The sequence below is a fragment of the Crinia signifera genome, chromosome 9 (assembly GCF_055691185.1).
Source record: "Crinia signifera chromosome 9, ASM5569118v1, whole genome shotgun sequence".
Lineage (NCBI taxonomy): Eukaryota > Metazoa > Chordata > Amphibia > Anura > Myobatrachidae > Crinia > Crinia signifera.
In genome coordinates this window covers 2,421,948-2,442,138 of record NC_139225.1, presented here as the reverse complement: position 1 = coordinate 2,442,138, position 20,191 = coordinate 2,421,948, and the positions used below count along the sequence as shown (strand labels likewise).

Genomic DNA, 20,191 nt, shown 5'->3' with positions numbered 1-20,191 from the left:
CTGCCCCAGTGGAGCCTACAATCTATATTCCCTACCACATGTACACACACACACAGACATTCTAGGGTTAATTTTTTGGGAGCCAATTAACCTACCTGTATATTTTTGGATTGTGGGAGGAAACCGGAGGAAACCCACGCAAGTACGGGGAAAATATACAAAGTTAGGGCCATGGTGGGAATTGAACCCATGACCTCAGTGCTGTGAGGCAGTAATACTAACCATTACACCATCCTTACTGTTTGTATTGTTTTAAGAAATTGTAATTTTATTGTGAACCAGAAGGTTAACGGTGTATATGGTTTACTTATGTATGGCTAGCAATCAGAAAATACTTTTTTTTTCTTTTGCAGAATACGCACATGAGGGACAGTCCAATAATCAGCTGCTTTGCGAAATCTAAGGGCAGCCATCAGGTCTTAACCCCCTCAGTTACTAATGCCCCTTTCAGACCGCACTTTTTACCCAGTAGTTACCCTTTTACATCAGTGCCCCCCCCACCCACACTGTTCCTGAGCCGCCACTTGGAGACGACATCATATTCAAGCGCCGATCGCCGGGACCGCTGCGGGCAAGCCCAGCACTAAGGTAATCTGCTGGGCTGCCCCCAGCCCTTGGCCGGGAGGTGAATGGGTGCCGGACACAGGCCCATTTACCCAGGTCCTAGCCGTGTTCTACCCAGGTCAGGACCTGGGTAGATGTCCTGTATAAAGGGACACGGAGTGTCCCATTTACACCACCGCTGACCCGCCTAAGACCCGGGGTTTTGTGGCGCTGTAAAAGGGGTATAAATTACATAATCATGGTTTGTGGACCTGTCCTGGGATAAAATGTATTTTGCATAAAATTAGTTATATTTTAAAGTCATTTTGAGCGCCTTCTTTTCTAAATTATAGAAATATATAGATCAGTAGAAGTGGTTTTACATAGCTGCAGAGTCCCTGGACCTGTATATATGTGTGATCTATATATATACAGGGCAGGCATGTGGCACAGGGGTGGGGGGTGGTACACGTGGCAGCAGGTGGGCCCCTATGGGTGTCCTGGCACTGGCAGTATGGAGGATACCGGGCAGTACCGGGTGACACACACTGACACCGGCCGGGCAGAGGAGGTGACATATCCCGCCGTGTCCCTCCCTCTCCGCACGGAGCAGCGGCGGCAGCAGCACGTGACGAGTCGCACTCACATGTCCCCACCGGCTACTTCCGGCCGAGCCGCAGCCTCGCTCCGAGTCCCGGTGACGTCATCGTGAGATCGCCCTATCCCGCCTGCTGCAGGCCCGTGTTTCCGGCGGAAGCAGTCCGCGCTGTCGTCGCTCCGAGCTTCCGTTTCTGGGTCCCCGGGCGCAGTGAGTGAGGTCGGGGGAAGCGGCGGCCTCCTCCTGTGGGTGCCATGGCGGAGCTGGTGCAGGGACAGGGCGCGGTCCCCGTGGGGATGAAGTCTGAGGGCTTCGCGGACGCGCTGCACCACAGGGTCCGGCAGGTGAGGCCAGGCCCGTGTCCGGGAGTGGAGCAGGCCGCAACCCGGCCTGGGAGGGCGGGGGGTGGGGGGATCGCTGGAGACAGGCCGGGATGTGTGCGTGGGACAGCCGGCCCTCGCCCTCCGTGCACCTTCTCCCCACACACTCTCTGAGCCATGGGGAGAGCCAGGCCTGAGGCCTCCACCTGGGCCCCATCCCCCACATCATGGCCAGTGGCTGACCCGCAGAGCTCACACTCTCCCCATCTGCCCCTAGATTACCCCCCCCCCCCCCTCCTCTGGCTTCTGCCCCTCACACCCCTTACTCCAGGCTGGTCTGTGTGCCCCCTGAATGCCATCCCTAACCATAAGGTTGGGGGGGGCCACAAGTCCCAGCATACCTGAGTCTCCCAGTTACAGCCTGCAAGGGAATGCTGGGACTTGTAGTTACTCACTAGCTTCTTCCCATACTCCTTTTTTTTTCTGCTTCTTATTTTGGTAACTTATTTGGGGATATTTACTTACAGTTATTACCAGCTATGTGTATGGCGCCTGCGTATTCCAGAGCGATTTACATGGAGCATTCCGATTGCTCGCTTCCGCGGCTGTATCTGGGTGCTTGCAATCTTTATTCCCAATCACATGGACATGCAGGTTATTTTTTTGCATCTCCGGTTGATCTGTCATTGCGCTTTGCGTTTTGGGTGCACAGATGTGGGCGATACGTACAAACTCTGCACATGTCGGGCGGTGATCTTACTCTCCATATGTTGCACTTCTTTACATATAAGTCTCTTAGTTTCATACTGATTATACTGTTCTTGTAGCTCTTCAAGAAATAAAGAAATGGGTTTGTGTAAATGTCCATCCGACGTTCTCTACCTGATGGTTATCTGTGTGTTCATTAGTGCAGCCTGCTCGCACACAGGTCTATCATTAATAGGGAAATAACAATGTGCGATGCTGGCAGATGCCACGTCACATTCCACAATGATAAATCACGCAGAATTGAATACCCCCATAATAGGTACTGTAGTCACTTTAACTACCAGGAGTCTGGTTCAGCTCCCAGCCTATGGATGTGTGAGCACATTCTGACTACTGAAATTGAATTAAAAATGTTTGCATAATTGACTCTACCGCTTATGGTGGTGTCTTCAATACGATCGTGCAGTACGGAATTCTAGGGTTTATACTGGGTTTGCCTGGGTGTAGCATCTATTACGTTATATTATACTATATGCATGATGGCTACAGTTAGCAATATTTTCGTGCATATTGTCTAGTGTGTATTCACTGTCGTTAATGATGCCCACTCCAATGGTCTTTACATGGAGGCATGGTGGTGCATTAGCGGCAACAGCTGGGCAGAGCGGTGGACAACCCACCTGGCTGTATTAGAGCAGGTCTGTGGCTATTGCAAAACTCAAGCCAATCTGAGTTTGAGGTTCGGCAGCCAATCAGGAGTGGCACTGGTAGCTTCTGATTGGCTGGCGGACTGCACACTCTGGCTCTCGAGTCATGAAATAGCCACGGACCTGCTTTGAACCTCTGATACAGCTGGATAGGATGTCGACCGTTCTGCCGTTACCACACATGGTAATAGTGAGGATAGGGAGTGAAGAGGAGGAGGGGTAATCCCCCATGGCACCCTGGCATTGAGCAAGAAACCTGTAGCAACGAGAATGTAGGTAAACGGCATTTGTTGGCTCCTACACTCATCCTGGCTCCTAGATTTTAATAAATGTAAAGCCCTGGCAGACACCGACAATTACTAGATTCATCCAGCATGCTGAATATTAATCGCCGGGCGATAGCTATGTGCCGCGCATCGATAACACTATGGCCCCTACACACCGAGTGTTGTTGGGGCATTTTCTAAGCAATCTACTTAGATCACTCATAAAACTCTCTGAAGTAATCCAGGGTTTAGGCCACATTACTCTAAATTCAGAATAAAAAAATTAGGCCTGATCATGATAAACTTTGTTTCCCAAAATTTCTTAACAAAACCCATACAAAAAAAGCAAGATCCCCAAACCAGCAGATGTGGTCCAGTCTTTTTGGTCATGATAAATTTCCAGTTATAATTTTTCCATTGGCACGAGTCATGTATCGTCTCATTTTTATTACAATTTTTTTATATGGCGCCACAAGTTGTTTGCATCACTGTGCATGTAGAATTTTAGACAAGGCCTGTCCAAACTATGGCCCTCAAGCTATTTTAAAACTACAAGTCACATCATGCCTTGCCACAGTTTTGCTATTAGTGAATGCTACAATTATGGCAAGGCATGCTGGGATGTGTAGTTTTACAACAGCTGGATGGCCACAGTTTGGATCTGACTTCATTAGAACTAACCTCATACTTTCTGGCTTATTAAAGTTCCTATTGCTACTAGATGACGTTTAAGGGCCCCCATACATTGGCCCTGACTTCCCCCGAGGTCCCACGGCAGCTCCCCGGCAGATCTTGATAAGATTTGGCACTTGATGCGCTTTATCACATGTAACCCGGGGGAGCTGCAGGCGGTTAGCAGTAGGAGAGCAGGATCCAGGGTAGCGGCAGGCAGGGACTGGGGTAGCGGCAGGTGGGGAGAAGGGCTCAGAGCAGGGACTGGTGTAGCGGCAGGCGGGGAGAAGGGCTCAGAGAGTAAGGACCGGGGTAGTGGCAGGCGTGGGAGAAGGGCTCAGAGAGCAAGGACCGGGGTAGTGGCAGGCGTGGGAGAAGGGCTCAGAGAGCAAGGACCAGTGTAGCGGCAGGCGGGGAGAAGGGCTCAGAGAGCAGGGACCGGGGTAGCGGCAGGCGGGGAAAAGGGCTCAGAGAGCAGGGACCGGGGTAGCGGCAGGCTGGGAAAAGGGCTCAGAGAGCAGGGACCGGGGTAGCGGCAGGCTGGGAAAAGGGCTCAGAGAGCAGGGACTGGGGTAGCGGCAGGCGGGGAGAAGGGCTCAGAGAGCAGGGACCGGGGTAGCGGCAGGCGGGGAGAAGGGCTCAGAGAGCAGGGACCGGGGTAGCGGCAGGCGGGGGAGAAGGGAGCAGGGACTGTGGTAGCAGCAGGCAGGGAGAAGGGCTCAGAGAGCAGGAAATGGGTTAGCTGCAGGCGGAGAGAAGGGCTCAGAGCAGGGACCGGGGTAGCGGCGAGAGAACAGAAAAAATAATCTATTCAAAAGACTGGGCAGCTGCTGATTGGCTGAGCTCTCTTTTGAATACGATTTCTTCTATTCTCACCCCCGCTACCCCGGACCCTGTTTTCAGCTCCCCGCCTGCATTTCCCCTGGACCACTGTTCTCCAGGACCCCGCTCCCCCGGATCTCACTCCCTGCTGCACATAGGATTTATTGGTACTTGTATTTGCAGGGTGTTCAATTTATATATGTACGGCACCGTAGGAAAATCGCATCGCATGCAATTTAGCTATGCAATGCGATTTTCCAATTGTACATATCTATGTGATGCAATGGGATTTAGCACATCACCACTATCCACATCACCCTGAAGCGTGGCGAACGGACGCATTATGCGTCCTCCCGACCTTCTCATACCCCCACTATTCACGTCGGCGTGGAGTTGATTTTCGGCTTGGCGAGCCACCAAGTCCGAAGCGTGGCGAGCAGACACGGAATACATGTAAAGTAATCCGCGCTCCCTCGCCACACTTTATAAAATCAACTCCACACTGACGTGGATAGAGAGGGGGTATGAAAAGGTCTGGAGGACGCGTTCCGCGTCCCCACGTGGGGCTCGCTGCGCTTTCCACGCTTCGGGGTGATGTGGATAGTTGGGGTGTGCTAAATCCCGTTGCATCACATAGACATGTACACTGTGGGTGTTGTGCTAAATCGCTTTGCACGCAAAATCGCATGTGATTTTACGTGTGATGCGGTCAGGGTGCAGTGAATAAATTAACTAGTGAGATCGCATCACATGATATCGCACGGCACGAAAACATTCGATGCGATTTCACTATGCAGAAAAGCCCACTAAGCAAATGGCGTAGTGGGCGCCCTGCAAATACACAAGTACCGATTTATCTTATGAGCAGACCGTCAGACCTCCGCATTTGATCCAATGCGCATCAGATCAGATTGGATGTCATACACTAGTCCTGCTGTGAAAAGCCGTCCAACCTGGGGAAAAACACTAGGACGTGTGAAAAATCACTCATTGTGTATGCAGATTGATTTTTAGCCCAGCGTTTTTATCCATCGTCGCTGTGTGTATGCACCTTTAATTGTATAGTAGAACAATAGTAGTTTAGCTGCTGGAAAATACTTGTTAGTCATTGTATCAAACAATAATACACAACTGCTTTTTTATGTTTGTGTGTTTGTTTTTTAAATCCTTGAAAGGAAAAAATATCCGATTGTAATGTAATTGTACCATGTTATTATAGGAAAGATAAGCCTCTTATACACAAACGGGTATCAGTTCAGCTAGAAGCCAATAGCAAGTGCTGTTGTGGTCCTTACACATCAACACCTGCACACTACAGTACCCCTCATTTACCTGTACTTCGCCATTTGCAGCCCAGTCGGAGGTGATGTTACCATAATGCACAGATGACGTCTCTACAGGTTTTCTGTGGCATGAACATTTTCTTTCCACTGGTCCAAATTTATTTGACCCCATAGTCTTAATAATAAACGAGTAATGGTGCCAGGAGCAGGTACTGCTGACACTTAGGGGGTTATTCTGATTCACTCGGAAAGGCACAATCACTCTCTGGTGGACATAACCATGTGCACTGCAGGTGGGGCTGATGTAACATGTGCAGAGAGAATTAGGTTTGCGTGGGGTTTGTACTTCAAACTGCTATCTATATTGCAGTGTAAAAATAAAGCAGCCAGTATTTACCCTGCACAGAAACTATAAGACACCCAAATCTAGTTCTCTCTGCACGTGTTACATCAGCCCCACCTGCAGTGCACATGGTTATGTCAAATAAACTTAAAATGGCACTTGTAAGGTTAAGGGGCCTACACATGGGGTGATTTCTGACTAGACGGCTTAGATAATGCACCTACATCGCTCCGTGTGTAGGTAGCCATAGCGCAGCCCCATCGCCCAGCGATTTACTATCCAGCATACTGGATTAATCTAGTTACATCACTGGTCGGTGCCGGAGTGTCTCACCAGGGAACACTGACCCTCACAGATTGCTCAGCACACATTGCTTAGATCACTCAGCAAAATCTCCCTGTGTGTAGGCCCCACTAGCCTGGACTGAAGCATAATTTGGTGTAGTAAAGTTGAATTACTGTACAGGATGTGAGTTTCCTTCACTTATGCTCACAACATCGTTAAGAGAATAGGGATTACTGATCTCTGTTCACACTAAGATTACTTAAAAGAGGTGTACAATAATTAGGCCAATTTGACAATCATCGATTGATCGACCTGATTTATTGTGTAGTATGAATAATCATTTTGTCAATAAATTGGAAAAGTCTTTTGCACAAAAAAAAATTCTGGCCTTGATATTATATTGACCAGTTTGTGTGCGCTCTTGTTATTCTGTGAGTAGCGCGCATACACCCCCCCCCCCCCCCCCCCCCCGCCACCTAGCTCGTGCTGAGGGACAGGGACGGGCTCCTCTACGTCCTGCCGATAGGATAGTATTATACACTGCGATCCTGCCCAGATCATATTGTAAATCCATGATAAATGGGCCCCTTCGTTACAGAAAAAGTTTTGATCCTTAAAGTCCACAAAACCTGTGACAAAATGATATACTTTATACTTGGGTTCCAATAATAGATTTGCTCAAGAGTTTGTAATAGGCAGGAACATTCCTGACACTTCCCGAACACCCCGAGCTCCACTCCATGCAGAGGTTAAACATTAGTGACATAGCATAGTTCTGCATTTACACTGCCACTTATAGCGGGAGCAGTAATGTCAGAGTACAGTCTATATCTGGCCATGTTTTCTTGCTGCCCTGGTTCCCTGTTAGAATGATCTGACTGAGTACCTAGTATCTGGCTTGAAGGTCACCCAATAAGATTAACTTGCAGAGCGGACTAGTGGTGCTTAGATCCCCTGGTGTCACATTGATTTTCATCTACCTGTACTTCTGATCCTCTCAATGTTGGCTCTGTTCGGGTTTTTGGGGTGTTGTGATTCCCTCTGAAACTTGTCAATCAGAATAATATCCCCTCTTCTGTCAGGGTTCTCTCCCACCACAGTAATGATATTAGCAGGTCTGAAGTACAGTACACTCAGTGGGACGGAGCTCGGACAATGCTGCTATAGCCCCTATCAGATCTCCTAGGGTCAGTAAAAGGCCCTTGTATTGGAAACGTCATTGAAACCAAAGGCACAAATCTCTAGCCACATATTTCCAGATTACTGCAAGTTGGCGACTGTTGGGCCAATACAATTCTTCATTTGCTCTTACAGATAGCTGCTAAAATCGATGGAATCCCACACTTGAATAATTCCGGATCTCTTGTGGACCCTACAGTGTATGGATATGGAGTCCAGAAAAGACCGCTTGATGACGGAGGTAAATCTGTCCAATGTTATTTAGTATTTTTATATTTATGATTTTTTTTTATTTTTTTTAACCGTTGTTTTCCAGTGGCACATAAATTCCCAGCTTTTTGATACTTATCTGTTAGATCAGGGATCGAACTACAATTTTGCTATTTGGCCATGCTAAAACTGTTGCAGGGCATGCTGGGATGCGTAGTTCAACAACAGCTGGAGGGCCAAAAGTTCCCCATCCCTGTGTTAGATAAACATGTGACTTTATCAGTAATAATTTAAAAAATGTTTTTGTTTTGTTACCTCAAAATGTTCATTTAGGGGTTTCAGTTATTTATCCCAAACGCTGTCCCGAAGGCTCCCGAACAGTCCAGGCTTCAAGGATATCCCTGCTTATATACAGATGGTATAAGTTAAATGACTGAGTTACTAATGTGGTTATTCTTAGCACCTGGGCTGTTAGGGTGCGCGAGGATAGTGTTTAAGCAGCACTGTTCTAGGGATTAATGATGCAGATCCCACCCTTGCTTCAGCCAGCGGGCACCCGTCCTAGTCATTGTGGGTCCTCCTGCACCTCTGGTCATTAGGGATAGCAGAGACTACAGGAAGTGAGTGATCCCTGGTATTTCCTGTATGAAAGAAATGACATGGGTGACCCATGTTACATGACCCTAGTCACCTCTACCACAGTGCTGGAGCATAATATGCAGGGCAAAGCCACGTGCTCAACCGTCAGTGACGTTCACAGATTTACACTCCAGTGTTTGAAGAAGAGAAGAAATCTTTTATGTTCATTAAAACTGTTACCTATGGTCATGGCTGGAGTAACAGAAACTACTGTAAATGGTGGAGCAATATTGGTACATATCCCCTACAAGCACTATGGAGTATAATAGTGTACTATATCCAGCTTTGCTTGTACAAACAATCCTCCTCTGGGCACTTGAACGTGACAGGTAATACCCATCCGTGCCTGTGACTGACTCCACGCCAGCCAGAGTAAGCCAATTACCAGCCACAGTGATCCCTGGTTCAGGAGAGGAGTCGGCACTTCTGTGAAGGATAAGGGATAGATTTGTATGTACCTGGTGCTGGCCCTGAAGCAGTAGATGTGTACTCGCTCAAAGGTCACTTTCAGCCTGACTGCAGCTGCAGCGTTACATAACTGCTCAGTAACGGTACAACAGGCTGTGCAGCACCTACTGATACAGTAACACCTAAATGCACTGTCTTTTGTGTAGTGCATTGTGGTTTTCTCTCTCCACTAAGGCATGTTACAGTCTTACCCTATAAAGCGTTAACCCTTTCAGGTCCGAGGTATAGTCAGGCTCAACAGCCCTAGCGCTAGTAGCAGATCCCTTGGGGAGCCACTTTATAATCAGAACCTTCAATGTAGACCATTTTTGAATTAAAAAAATGCAAATAATTTAATCCAGTCTGTTTGAATTGAAAAAAAAAAAAAAAAGTATTTGGATTGCAAAAGGTTAAAAACCGAAGGCTCTGCATGTCTGAAAGCTTTATTTTATACTGTGACTGTCTCTGTACACAATGTAATGCTGGGTACACACTACATGTTTGTACCCAGCGAGATCAGTAGCCATGGATTAATAAGTGTGTATGCTGAGCGGGGGTGGGTGGGTGTCTGCGTTGGATCACTACAGACACCCCCATATTGGGCTGCGATGTTTCTAGCGATGTTGTTAGAACACACTGGGGCAGATGTATTAAGCCTGGAGAAGTGATGAAGTGCAAGGTGAAAGGTCATTTTTAGTCGGGTATTGATTGGTGCATTATCACCTTCACCTTCACCTTCCACTTTATCACTTCGCCAGGTTTAATACACCTGGAATGAATGGTTACGTTGGTTTAAAATATTATCTAATGTGTATTCCACTGAAGTGCTGCGTTTTGGGACGATTCATGACTACTACAGAGGCTATGTGGCCATATTGTGAGTGTTGGAGCTTGTGTAGAAGAAGCCACGGATGGCACATGAGCCTGCAATGTATTCCCAATGTGCCTCAGCTATCTGTCAATCAATAGTCTGCATTCCCAGGCCACAAAATGGCCACTTCAAATGTGGTGTCACTGGCTGATGGCGCTACAAACACAATGGTTCAGTTATAAGTGACTTGTACTGATGTCAGTATGCCGTGGTGCTGTACAGTATGTTACGTAATCCAGGTGTGATTGGCTGCTTCATATCTCTGCGTTCCGTCGCTGTTGGCCTGTGTAGTCCTGCAGTAAATCTTACATTATTATTGAGGTTCCCCTCATACGTTGTAGTGAGTTTTCTGTTGAGTAGGTTCGTTATTTGGAATACATTATTTTGGTGTTTTAGTTTTGTCATTAGTGCTTCATTTCATTTAGTACATTCTAATAGTATTTTATTATTTACCAGATTTATTATTTAGTTTTTTTTTTAGTAAAGTATGAATCTATTTTTCTTCCAACATGGAGAAAGGCCAGGTAATGTGTTTGTATGGGTGGGACTCGTGTGGTGATTAAACCATAGAAAGTCATCTGGTAATTGCTGTAAGAGGTGCAGGCAAAGATCTAGAATGTGGGCATGGCAGAACATGGCAGGATTGTGCGCCATCAATTTCCCCCAAATTACATTGGTTTCAAATTCTATGTAAAGTATGGCCAATGTGCCACCTTCCAGTCACATTCCCTATGGTTTGGTGAGTACCTCTATGGCAATAGGGTCACAGCTGAGCCGCACACTCTGATGTACCCGTATACCGTATCAGAGCCCTTTCTACCATCTTCTTGTCCGTTATTCATGTCTTGTTCTTTCCTGCTGTCTGACGAATGCCGTGGAACTCTGTGATGCACCTCAAATGAACAGTAACCGTTCGTTCTTGAACCACAAGACTAAGCATGGCCTGAGTTAGACAGCTGAAGAGTCGGCGATGAGCTAGGCTGGTGTGCAGCGGGAAGTTTCCTGCCTGCGATGAGCATTCCCGTCACACTGTGTGCCTGTGCTGCTGTTTACTTACCTTTTGGCCCCTGGCTGCGGCTTGCCGTGTGTATAAATAACATCTGCTCTGTCATTTGATCCTATTATATTTTTATGCAGATTTCTTTTCGCGTTGCGGGTTTACACAGCCGTGTGGCATCAAGAAAGTCTCATGCAGCTCCAAGGCCTGAGCCTGGCGGGTGCATGCTTCTGCTGAACAGCTGGTACTTGTAATATAAATAAGACGTTTATCTGAAGCAAAGTGATTGCTCTGCAAATCTCGCTATCTTCCAAATGAGGCCTTGGCGAGGCTGAAGGACCTTCAACTTGCTGTGCAGTATGTGAGCTGCTGCTTTTGTGGTCGCATAATGGGAGAAAATATCTTATTAGCGGCTGTTCCGTGTGGTGCTGGTGCTGGTTGTGGCCTTGCCCTGGGTTATTTTGCAGTCAGTATAGGTATAGTCTGTGGCTCTTGTTCTATAGCTGTTACAGGTAAACGAAGACAAACACGTTAAGGCTGAGTGTGTATGTCACCTCTGTGAGACCATACAGCTGATTCGGATCATGTGAATAACCTTTGTGTTCATCTAGACCAGGGGCGGCCAAACATATCCTCAAGATCTACCATGTTTTTAAGGCAACCTGTGAGATCTATAGTAGGAATGAAGGCAGTAGGTTTGTAAATGTGAGTTATACTTTCAGACACAATAACCCCTTTTGTTCAGGGTTTGAGTTCTGCAGGTCCCCCCCCCCCCCCCCCCCCATCGCACAGAAAGGCAAATTACTGGGTCAAGCGTGATGCACCCATATTTCTTCTGTGTGAAAGGGTCAATTTGGGTTGAAATTCCTGGGTTTCGTTGCTGGTTACTGCCTGCGTTGAAGACCCTGATTGACCCTTTAACACAAGAGAAGGACCCGTGTTGAACGTCAAATTACTGGGTAGAAATGTTTGACTTTTGCTCTTCTGTGTGAAAGGGGTATTGGTAGTTACTACAGTTGTGCACCAGCGAGGGGATTTGGAAAACTTGGACTGTTGTTAAATATCAAGGACCGGTTTTGCCACCCCTGATCTAGACCTTATGTGACAAGATTGGACTAGAGCCGGCCATACTGGTGGGCAGCCACGTCACTTCTGGCATCACTGACACCTGGTACTGCAGTATGAAATGACAGCAAGAACAGGGCAATAGGTCATTTTCCATCATGCCTGACAATGATCCCGTCGATGGTTAGGAACTGGGCAGGGTGGTGCTGCAATGGGGCAGCAAGGGTGGACTGGGCCCACTGATGTCACTGCCGGGGAAGCGCTGGGCTTCCCTGTGCACGCTGGCGGGGACAGGCATCAGGCTGTTCTAACAGGGCGCTGCTAGAGGGGCTGGGCACAGTGCCCCGCTAAAACAGCCTACCATGAACGATCTATATTATGTCATAGAAAATGTTGTCTTCATTTGCGCACATTACTGGCAGCAGTTTTGTGCAGTGAACCAATAGTTAAGCAGATACATGGCGCTGAATGCTGACTTATTAACGTAATGCTTTATCGGTGTCGCTGTTTTCTCTTTGTGATATTATCCATTCTCATGTATACTGGTTTCCTGATCAGAATTGATGCCTTTAGCCCTCACTGTCATTTAAACCATTGGATTGTGTTTTACTTGGGTTGCTGGAAACATTCTACCAATCATAGAGTGATCGTGGCTCTACTGGCTTTGTTTGTGATTTCCACCATAAACATCCTAACCGTACTTTCTTATTCATTATAGTGCTTTTCGCATGCCTCACTAATTTATCTTTCAATAAGAGTCCTGTGTGTTCCTTCTTTTCTTGCCCCTCCGTCTCTTCTCTGTGTGACAGAACAGCCGGATTGTAAAAAACTGGCACCTGTGACTGATCGTAAGTAGCCCCCTTGGCCTGCGCGGGTCGTCTGTCTGCATGTTGCGGCACTGTAAGGAGCTACAAAGGAACAAATCCCGGCCCGTTTTATGACCGGATTATTCTTCCCGTCCCCTCCTTGCACTTATATTATACCCTCTTGTCTATTGCATGTGGCGGATGAAAATCTTCTGTTTCTCATAAGCAAACGTGTTTGGCAAGGCACATTTCCGGGAGGTCCAACGTTCATAGTAGTTATTACTGTTTAGGTTGTTTTATATCCATGAGCTACTAATAACATTCCCACGTGGTTCCTGTGGTCCCCAAAGCTCCGATGTGTGATTGTAGTTACTGGCCGTGCACTAGAGAATCAGCCCTGGTCAGTATAGATGATATCCGACATGCAGTCACCCACTAGGGGCAAATAAGAGACATCAACTCCTCCTTGCCCCTGCACAGCGGTTTGGTGCCAACGTTTCTATGTAAGGAACCGAACCCCCCATATAAATAATAAGTCTCTTATTCCTGTGTTTCCCTATTCCAGGTATTAAATTCCCACTCCAGTATGCAGCCAACAGATAGCTGTGGGAGCCCACCAATGTTATCAGTAGCTCTATTCCAGGGCTGGGCAACACCGGCCCTCCAGATGTTGATGAACTACACATCCCAGCATGCCTTGCATCAGTTTCAGCATGGCCACATAGCAAAACTAATGCAAAGCATCCTGGGATGTGTAGTTCATCAACATCTGGAGGGCCCGTGTTGCCCAGCCCTGCTCTATTCCTATTATATTGGGTCTTGTTCTAAGTGTAAACCAGTATTCTGTTCCAAGCCTATGCATGTGTTGCCAAGATGTTTTGGTATTAGATGTCCTATGTCGAATTACTGTTTTTTCCACTGCATTAAAACTTCAGGCTATGCCTCTTTGATTGTGTAGAATGCAGGGGATGGCGTATGCTATAATTATCTCTGTGCAGGGTGCAAGCAAATGTACAACAATGGCCAAAAGTTTTGAGAGTGACTCCAGTTTTAGTTCACAAAGTCTGCTACCACAGTGACTGGTGAGTGTTGACGCGGGCAGGGCTGGAGATCACGGTCATGCTGATTGAGATACAATAGCAAACTGGAAGCTTTAAAAGGAGGTTGGTGCTTGAAATCATTGTTCTTCCACTGTTAACCATGATTACCTGCGAGGAAATACATGAAGTCATGATTGCTTTGGGCAAAAAGGGCTTCACAGGTGAGGGTATTGCTGCTAGTAAGATTGCACCTAAATCAACCAATTACTGGGTCATCAAAAACTTCAAGGAGAGGTTCACTTCAGAGGGCCTAAGAACATCCAGCAGCTTCAGGATAGTCTCCTAAAGTTGATTCAGCTGCAGGATCGGGGCACCACCAGTGCAGAGCTTGCTCAGGAATGGAAGCAGGAGTGAGTCCATATGCACGTATAGTGAGGCAAAGACTTTTTGAGGATGGCCTGGTGCCAAGAAGGACAGTAAAAAAGTCACTTCTCTCCAGGAAAAACATCATGCACAGACTGCAAAAGGTGCAGGGATTGGACTGCCGAGGACTGGGGTAAAGCCATTATCTCTGATAAATCACTGTTCAGATTGTCCAGAGAAGGAAAGATGAGCTCTACCATCAGCCATGTCAACAGTAGAGCATCCGAAGACCATTCATGTGTGGGGTTGCTTCAAAACATCCTCCAAAGAGCAGCTTCTCCTAACCTTCCGAGAACAGTTTGGTGAGGAACAATGTATTTTTCCAACATGATGGAGCACCTTGCCATAAGACAACTTTTAAGTGGCTCAGTGAACAAACCATCTTTTTATGGGTACATGGATAGGAAACTCCCCACACCTTAAACCCATGGAGAACTTGTGGTCAATTCTCAAGAGTCGGGTGGACAAACAGAACCCCACAAATTCTGACCATCTCCGAGCACTGATTAGGCAAGAATGGCCCAGAAGTTGATTGACACCATGCCAGGGCGTATTGCAAAGGTCTTGAAAAATAAGGGTCAACACTGCAAATATTGACCTTTAGCATAAACTTAATGTAATGTTCAGTAAAAGCCTATGGACACGTATGAAATGCTTGTAATTTTACTTCAGTATACCATAGTAACATTGATGAAGTCTAAAAACACTGACGCAGCAAACTTCGTGAAGACCAATACTTGTTTCATTCTCTGCTTTTGGCCATGGCTGTAGAGGTTTTGTGACTGCCTCCTCTTTGCCTGCTCCTTCATGTAGGGGCTGATTCACTTCAGCGTGGTGTGGGTGTACACGTGACCGTATAATACAGTAGCCCAACACAGCCAACTGTTCGCCTCTATGGAGCGAGAGGTACTATCAGCAATGTTGGTGGTAGATACTTGTGTCCCGGAACATTCCGTGGAGGTGAATCGGCCCCAATACATCTGTCTGGAAGTGGCTGCATCCCAGTGCCATCAAGACCCATCTCCCAGGCTTTTATGTTGTGGAATGATTATAGGAAATTGATTACAATGACAGGAGGGTTTGGAGATGCGATACGGGAGTTATGGGAACGCACAGTAAGACATGTCTCTATTGCATGTTAATGGCTGCATGCAAGCTTAGTAATTATTAGGTGAAGTACCGTAGCATGAATATTTCTGTAACTATAGCCAATCATTATATGAACACTGTTTTATTGATCTGACATGGTCTTAGGAAAATGTCGCTTTATAAACCATTTCTTTAGTCTGCAACACAGACGTTTGTCAGATCAAATCACGATGATTGCCATTTATTTTATTGTAAAAGGGAGAATTGCATCTTCTGTGATTAACCAGGGACGCTCCTCGGACAATGTCTGCTGACCCTGCCAATTTAATGCAATTAGTTCCTAACTGAGAAAATCAATAACTGATAACTAAAACTGATTAGTAAAAAAGGCAGGGAATTCCCCCAGCACACTATAATGGAACAGTAAATGACACTTACATCCGGTATGACAGTAGTAATGTGGAATAGATATGTTTACGCTATCGGCCACTTGTCCGTGTCCCTGGTATGGTGGTGGAACACTACATGATGATAGTAACCACTTTGGGTCATACATACATTTATTGCTACATTATAATACCACAATTATATATAACTCTCACCAAGATGCTTCAAATGGTACTACAAAGACCAGCATGACCTCTGCCTACTGATCCCATAAAATGCCTCTCAGAACAGTGAGATCTGTTCATTAATTTATCAGTACATGATAGGAGCTTGCAATGGATGTGCTAATCTAGACACGTACACTATAATGTACCAGTATATGATATTTACTTGCTAACCGGTGGTAGTAATGCAGAGATCACTAAAAGTGCCCATACACTGCTTCAGCTTCTCGGAGCAGTGCATTCTATTGGCATCCGATCCCCCTTGAGCTGGGGGGGGGGGGGGGGGGTGTAGTGGCTCTTCTATGGCGATAGTTGTCACGTGTAGCTTGTAAGATCTAACTTCCTGGTCCTAACCATTGCAGGAGTGCTATAAGATGTTAATCGTGTAATGCCCCTGCATCCACACTGTATATACACACCAATACAATCAATGGCCGTTCACCTGATATCCGGTACACTTCACTCTAGGGTAAACAATGGGCAGGGTTAAAAAATAAAATAGGGCATTTAATGCGGATTCCCCTAAAGGGGTGTGGCTACTAGAGAGGGTGCATGACCTTGTGACACTGGGATGTCTCAGAGGTCCCCCCCCCCCAACGTGAATAGGTGCCTTGTGCATGCGCTCAGCGTCTATTCACCTCGTCAACTTTCCCCACTTGCAGGACACTGCAAGCAGTGGGTGGAGATGGCAGTGGGCAGGCTTGTTCAGCATGGTGTCCTATATAAGGGAATTTTGTGCCTCGTTGAGACAGCCTGGTGGGAATGACTTTTTCCATATATACGTGAATATTCTATTCAATTTGAATATGGTCGCTTTTATCTATTTTTGACACTTGCATCCTGACTTGTCCTGTTGAATCTTGGTTGGCCTCCAAGTGAAATTCCTTTATTTAAATTTATAAGGGCAATTCCAACATAACGGATGTAACTCTCAGATGCAATATTTGTGGTAAACCTCTAGATTGCTACAAATTTAAAATGCACACAGAGAAGCAAATTTTACCACAATTGTATCTACCACTGGTGAATACAAATATCAAGTGTGAACAAGCCTCACCATTGTCTGCTATAAATCAATTAATTGTTTAAATGTAATGGATGTAACCAGGATAGGACATGGTAATTTCTGAAATAAAATACATATCTGATTTCTCTGAAACTACAACAAATATTTATTCCATGCTTTTTAACAATAAAGCATAAACCACAAACCACAAATATTGTTTGAGTAAAATTTTCAGGAAAGTTTTTCTTATTACCTTGACAATATTTAAAGGAATGTATGCGTAACGGATGTAACCAGAAAATCGTCACGCATGTAACCATCAAATACATTAATCAGGAAATAAAGGGCCCTTGCATTAACTGGTACATAGTCATTTACCTTTCTAACCATGTTTGCAGATGGGTACTATATATCTCATCTTGTGTTGGCCATAACCACCCACCTCTGGCTGGATGCATCACCGAAACACAGAACTCTCCATTCTCATTTATATCAGTGACATCATGAAAAAAAAAAAATTGGGGCTATTCAAAATATGAATTTCCCAGTCCATCAGTCATAGGGGGTATGAAATCGTCCGCCGCTTTTTCCGACAGGGGAATTAGCGAAGGGACCCTATTCAGTGTTGTCTTTACCTACAGCGTTGAAGAGGGTTCGCGGCAGAATGAGCCCGACTTTAAAAGCTGTTGGGCATATTCTGCCAACATCGGCCGTTGATTGTCGCGATTCCGAACGTGGATCGGCTTAACGGCCATTTTTTGGCCACGCCCCCTTTCGACGATCGGCAGGCAGGACATTGAATCCCGCCTGCCAATTTGCTGTCAGGCAAACAGAAAACAGGCCAGGATCACGGCTGTCGGGAGGGAACGAGAGCCGTGATCCTGGATTGCATTACCCCTATAGTTCTAGTCTATAGTAATTGGTTGGTAACAGTGTGTCACCTGACATGCTGCCATTTTGTCTTATTTCATTATGCTTCCTTGTTGACCATAATGCGTCAACATATTGAATGTTGGTCGTCAGACACGGGCGACTCATTGACCTGATGCCATTCCCAGTCTGCGATACAGTAATAATGTTTGTCGGCTTGCTGTTGCTTCCGCTTTTGTCACCAACCCTATAAAATATATTTTCTAGCCGCTCTGTCCAATATATAATTTTATGTATATTCCACTCGTGTATGTATTATGTCTTTTCAACTCCTGCCAGGAATAATTGTGGTATCACAATACAACCTTTCCATATAGTAATGCAACAAAAGATGCCCTCTGTATTAGTCAAGCACTAAAAACATTCTCAAGATGTATCAAGCGGTGTAAAGAATGGAGACGTTGCCTAGAACAAGCACATCCCCTTTATGAAGTCCGTTCTATGTAATGGTAGAAGCTGATTGGTTTACATGGACCGTTTCTCCACAGATCCACTTCGCCAATCTTCTCATTGCTTGATCAATCTCCTACCCACCCTGATTACGGCCACAAGTCTTTCAGTGGTGTTTGTGGTTTTTTATATCCATTGAATTTTGGCTGCTATTTAGTTTAATAAAGTAACTTGGCCTAGAACATTGCTCGGATTACTGGAGGTGGCCATTGCATATCTACCGTGGGTGAAGCCGCTGATGCTCCTGCCTCCCAGTTTTCTGGAAACTAGTGACCTCATTGAGGCATGAGGCACAAAGTTGGTCAATTGCGCCAGCATGATTGCACCCACTGTGCCAGGGATGGGATCCCAGCATGGCTTATCGCCTCACCTCCCCTCACACAGTAGCTAGTTGGTGGTCTCCTAACATAGAGGCAGATGTATTAAGCCAGGGGAAGGTGATGACGCACCAGCCAATCAACTTCTGTCATTTTTTTTCAAACACCGCTCATTGGTTGGTGCATTACCTCTTCCGCTTTATCACTTCACCTGGCTTAAAACATCTGACCCAGTGTTCCTTCTACCTGGGTCCATTCCGCTCTGCATCAGTTTAGAAGTGTTCATTCTAGCACCCGCTATCTTTGAAAACCCATCCAGTTCCTCTTCCCTGCCTGGGGTATCGCTGTCTGCTGTGGTGTTTCTAGCACATGTCTGATTTGCATATCAATGCTGATATACAGACCACACTGTGCTAGAAGCACTACAGCAGACAGCGACACCCCAGACAGGGAAGAGGAACTGCATGGGTTTTCAAAGATAGCGGGTGCTAGAATGAACACTATTTAGGTTTTACACTGTACGTATGGTTTTTGGGCAATGACTAGGAACCACAACACCTGGCAGAACAGCTTAGTGTGGGAACACCGTACAGTCTCTGTATGATTAGATCCCACAACAGCTGTGCTGTCATATAACAGAACTGCTCATCCTATTGCTACGGTTTCCGTTATGTATCGGGCATCTGTATGGCTATCCCGACCCATTCACCACTGACTCGCCAATAAACATGGGGAAGCCCCACAGCTGAGTGCTGACAGAACTCCATAATGCACTCTTCTGTATGGGTGTGTCACATACCAGCTTATAGGGACAGTGCAGTGTTAGATTCTCATGGACTGGGCTCCCTGCTCATTGGTCCTGTGTTCAGCTACCATGTGACAGCACTCAATGCCTTGTTCCGCCCCTTTTGCAGTGTTGCTGCAGACCTGTATTACGTGTAATGCTGCATCTGTTACATCACTGAGCTTCCTTCCTATCCATCAGACACTAGCCCAATGGCTGTGGTAGCTCTGGCATTGCCCACACTCTGCACCTGATCACTCTGCGCTCAGCCTTGTACTGGGCATTCCTCCTATGTAACACACCTGTTGGCTATTATACCAGCGCAGACAGTGGCTGCCGCACTATAAGCAGGACTCCGACCAAACTAGATCCCAGTGGACGCGTTTATGTATAGAAAGCAAAGTTCCTGCCTGTTATTTACGCTATTGATCTGCGTTTGAGGCCAGACATATGTTGCCAGCTCCTCTGTTGGCCATTATTAATGTGTACACCAATCTTTACATCATGTTTAATTTGGTGGCCAGTGGGGAGGATTTAAAGAGGTTTTTTTTTTTTTCCATAATCCCAAGTAGTATGGAACAGGAGGGGGCTAGCCGTATGTTCTCCTGACCCCACCCCTCGCCATGGGAGCATGCGATCAATGTCATATCTCTCGCCCAGCTGGTCCATGCAATTTATAGACTGTCTATTCCATAATGCGCCGCTCCCCCCCCTCCTCCCTTTTCTATGACCGATTTCATACCACATCCATGTCAGGCGGTCTTATGTTTGCACCCCCCT

At 46.3% G+C, this 20,191-nt stretch overlaps 1 protein-coding gene across 3 annotated transcripts in view; it reads left to right on the top strand.

Annotated features, from left to right (window-relative positions):
• Window positions 1–1,280: 1,280 nt before the first annotated feature.
• FUBP3 (far upstream element binding protein 3) overlaps window positions 1,281–20,191 on the top strand; it is a 57,657-nt gene continuing 38,746 nt past the window's right edge. For 2 of the 3 annotated variants that reach the window (XM_083160880.1, XM_083160881.1), the window contains exons 1-2: window positions 1,281–1,485; window positions 7,862–7,967. In XM_083160880.1, coding sequence (XP_083017006.1) covers window positions 1,396–1,485; window positions 7,862–7,967 — 196 coding nt within the window. In that variant the 5' untranslated portion in view covers window positions 1,281–1,395. The remainder of the gene's footprint in view (window positions 1,486–7,861; window positions 7,968–20,191) is intronic. The other variant, XM_083160879.1, reaches the window with a different exon arrangement.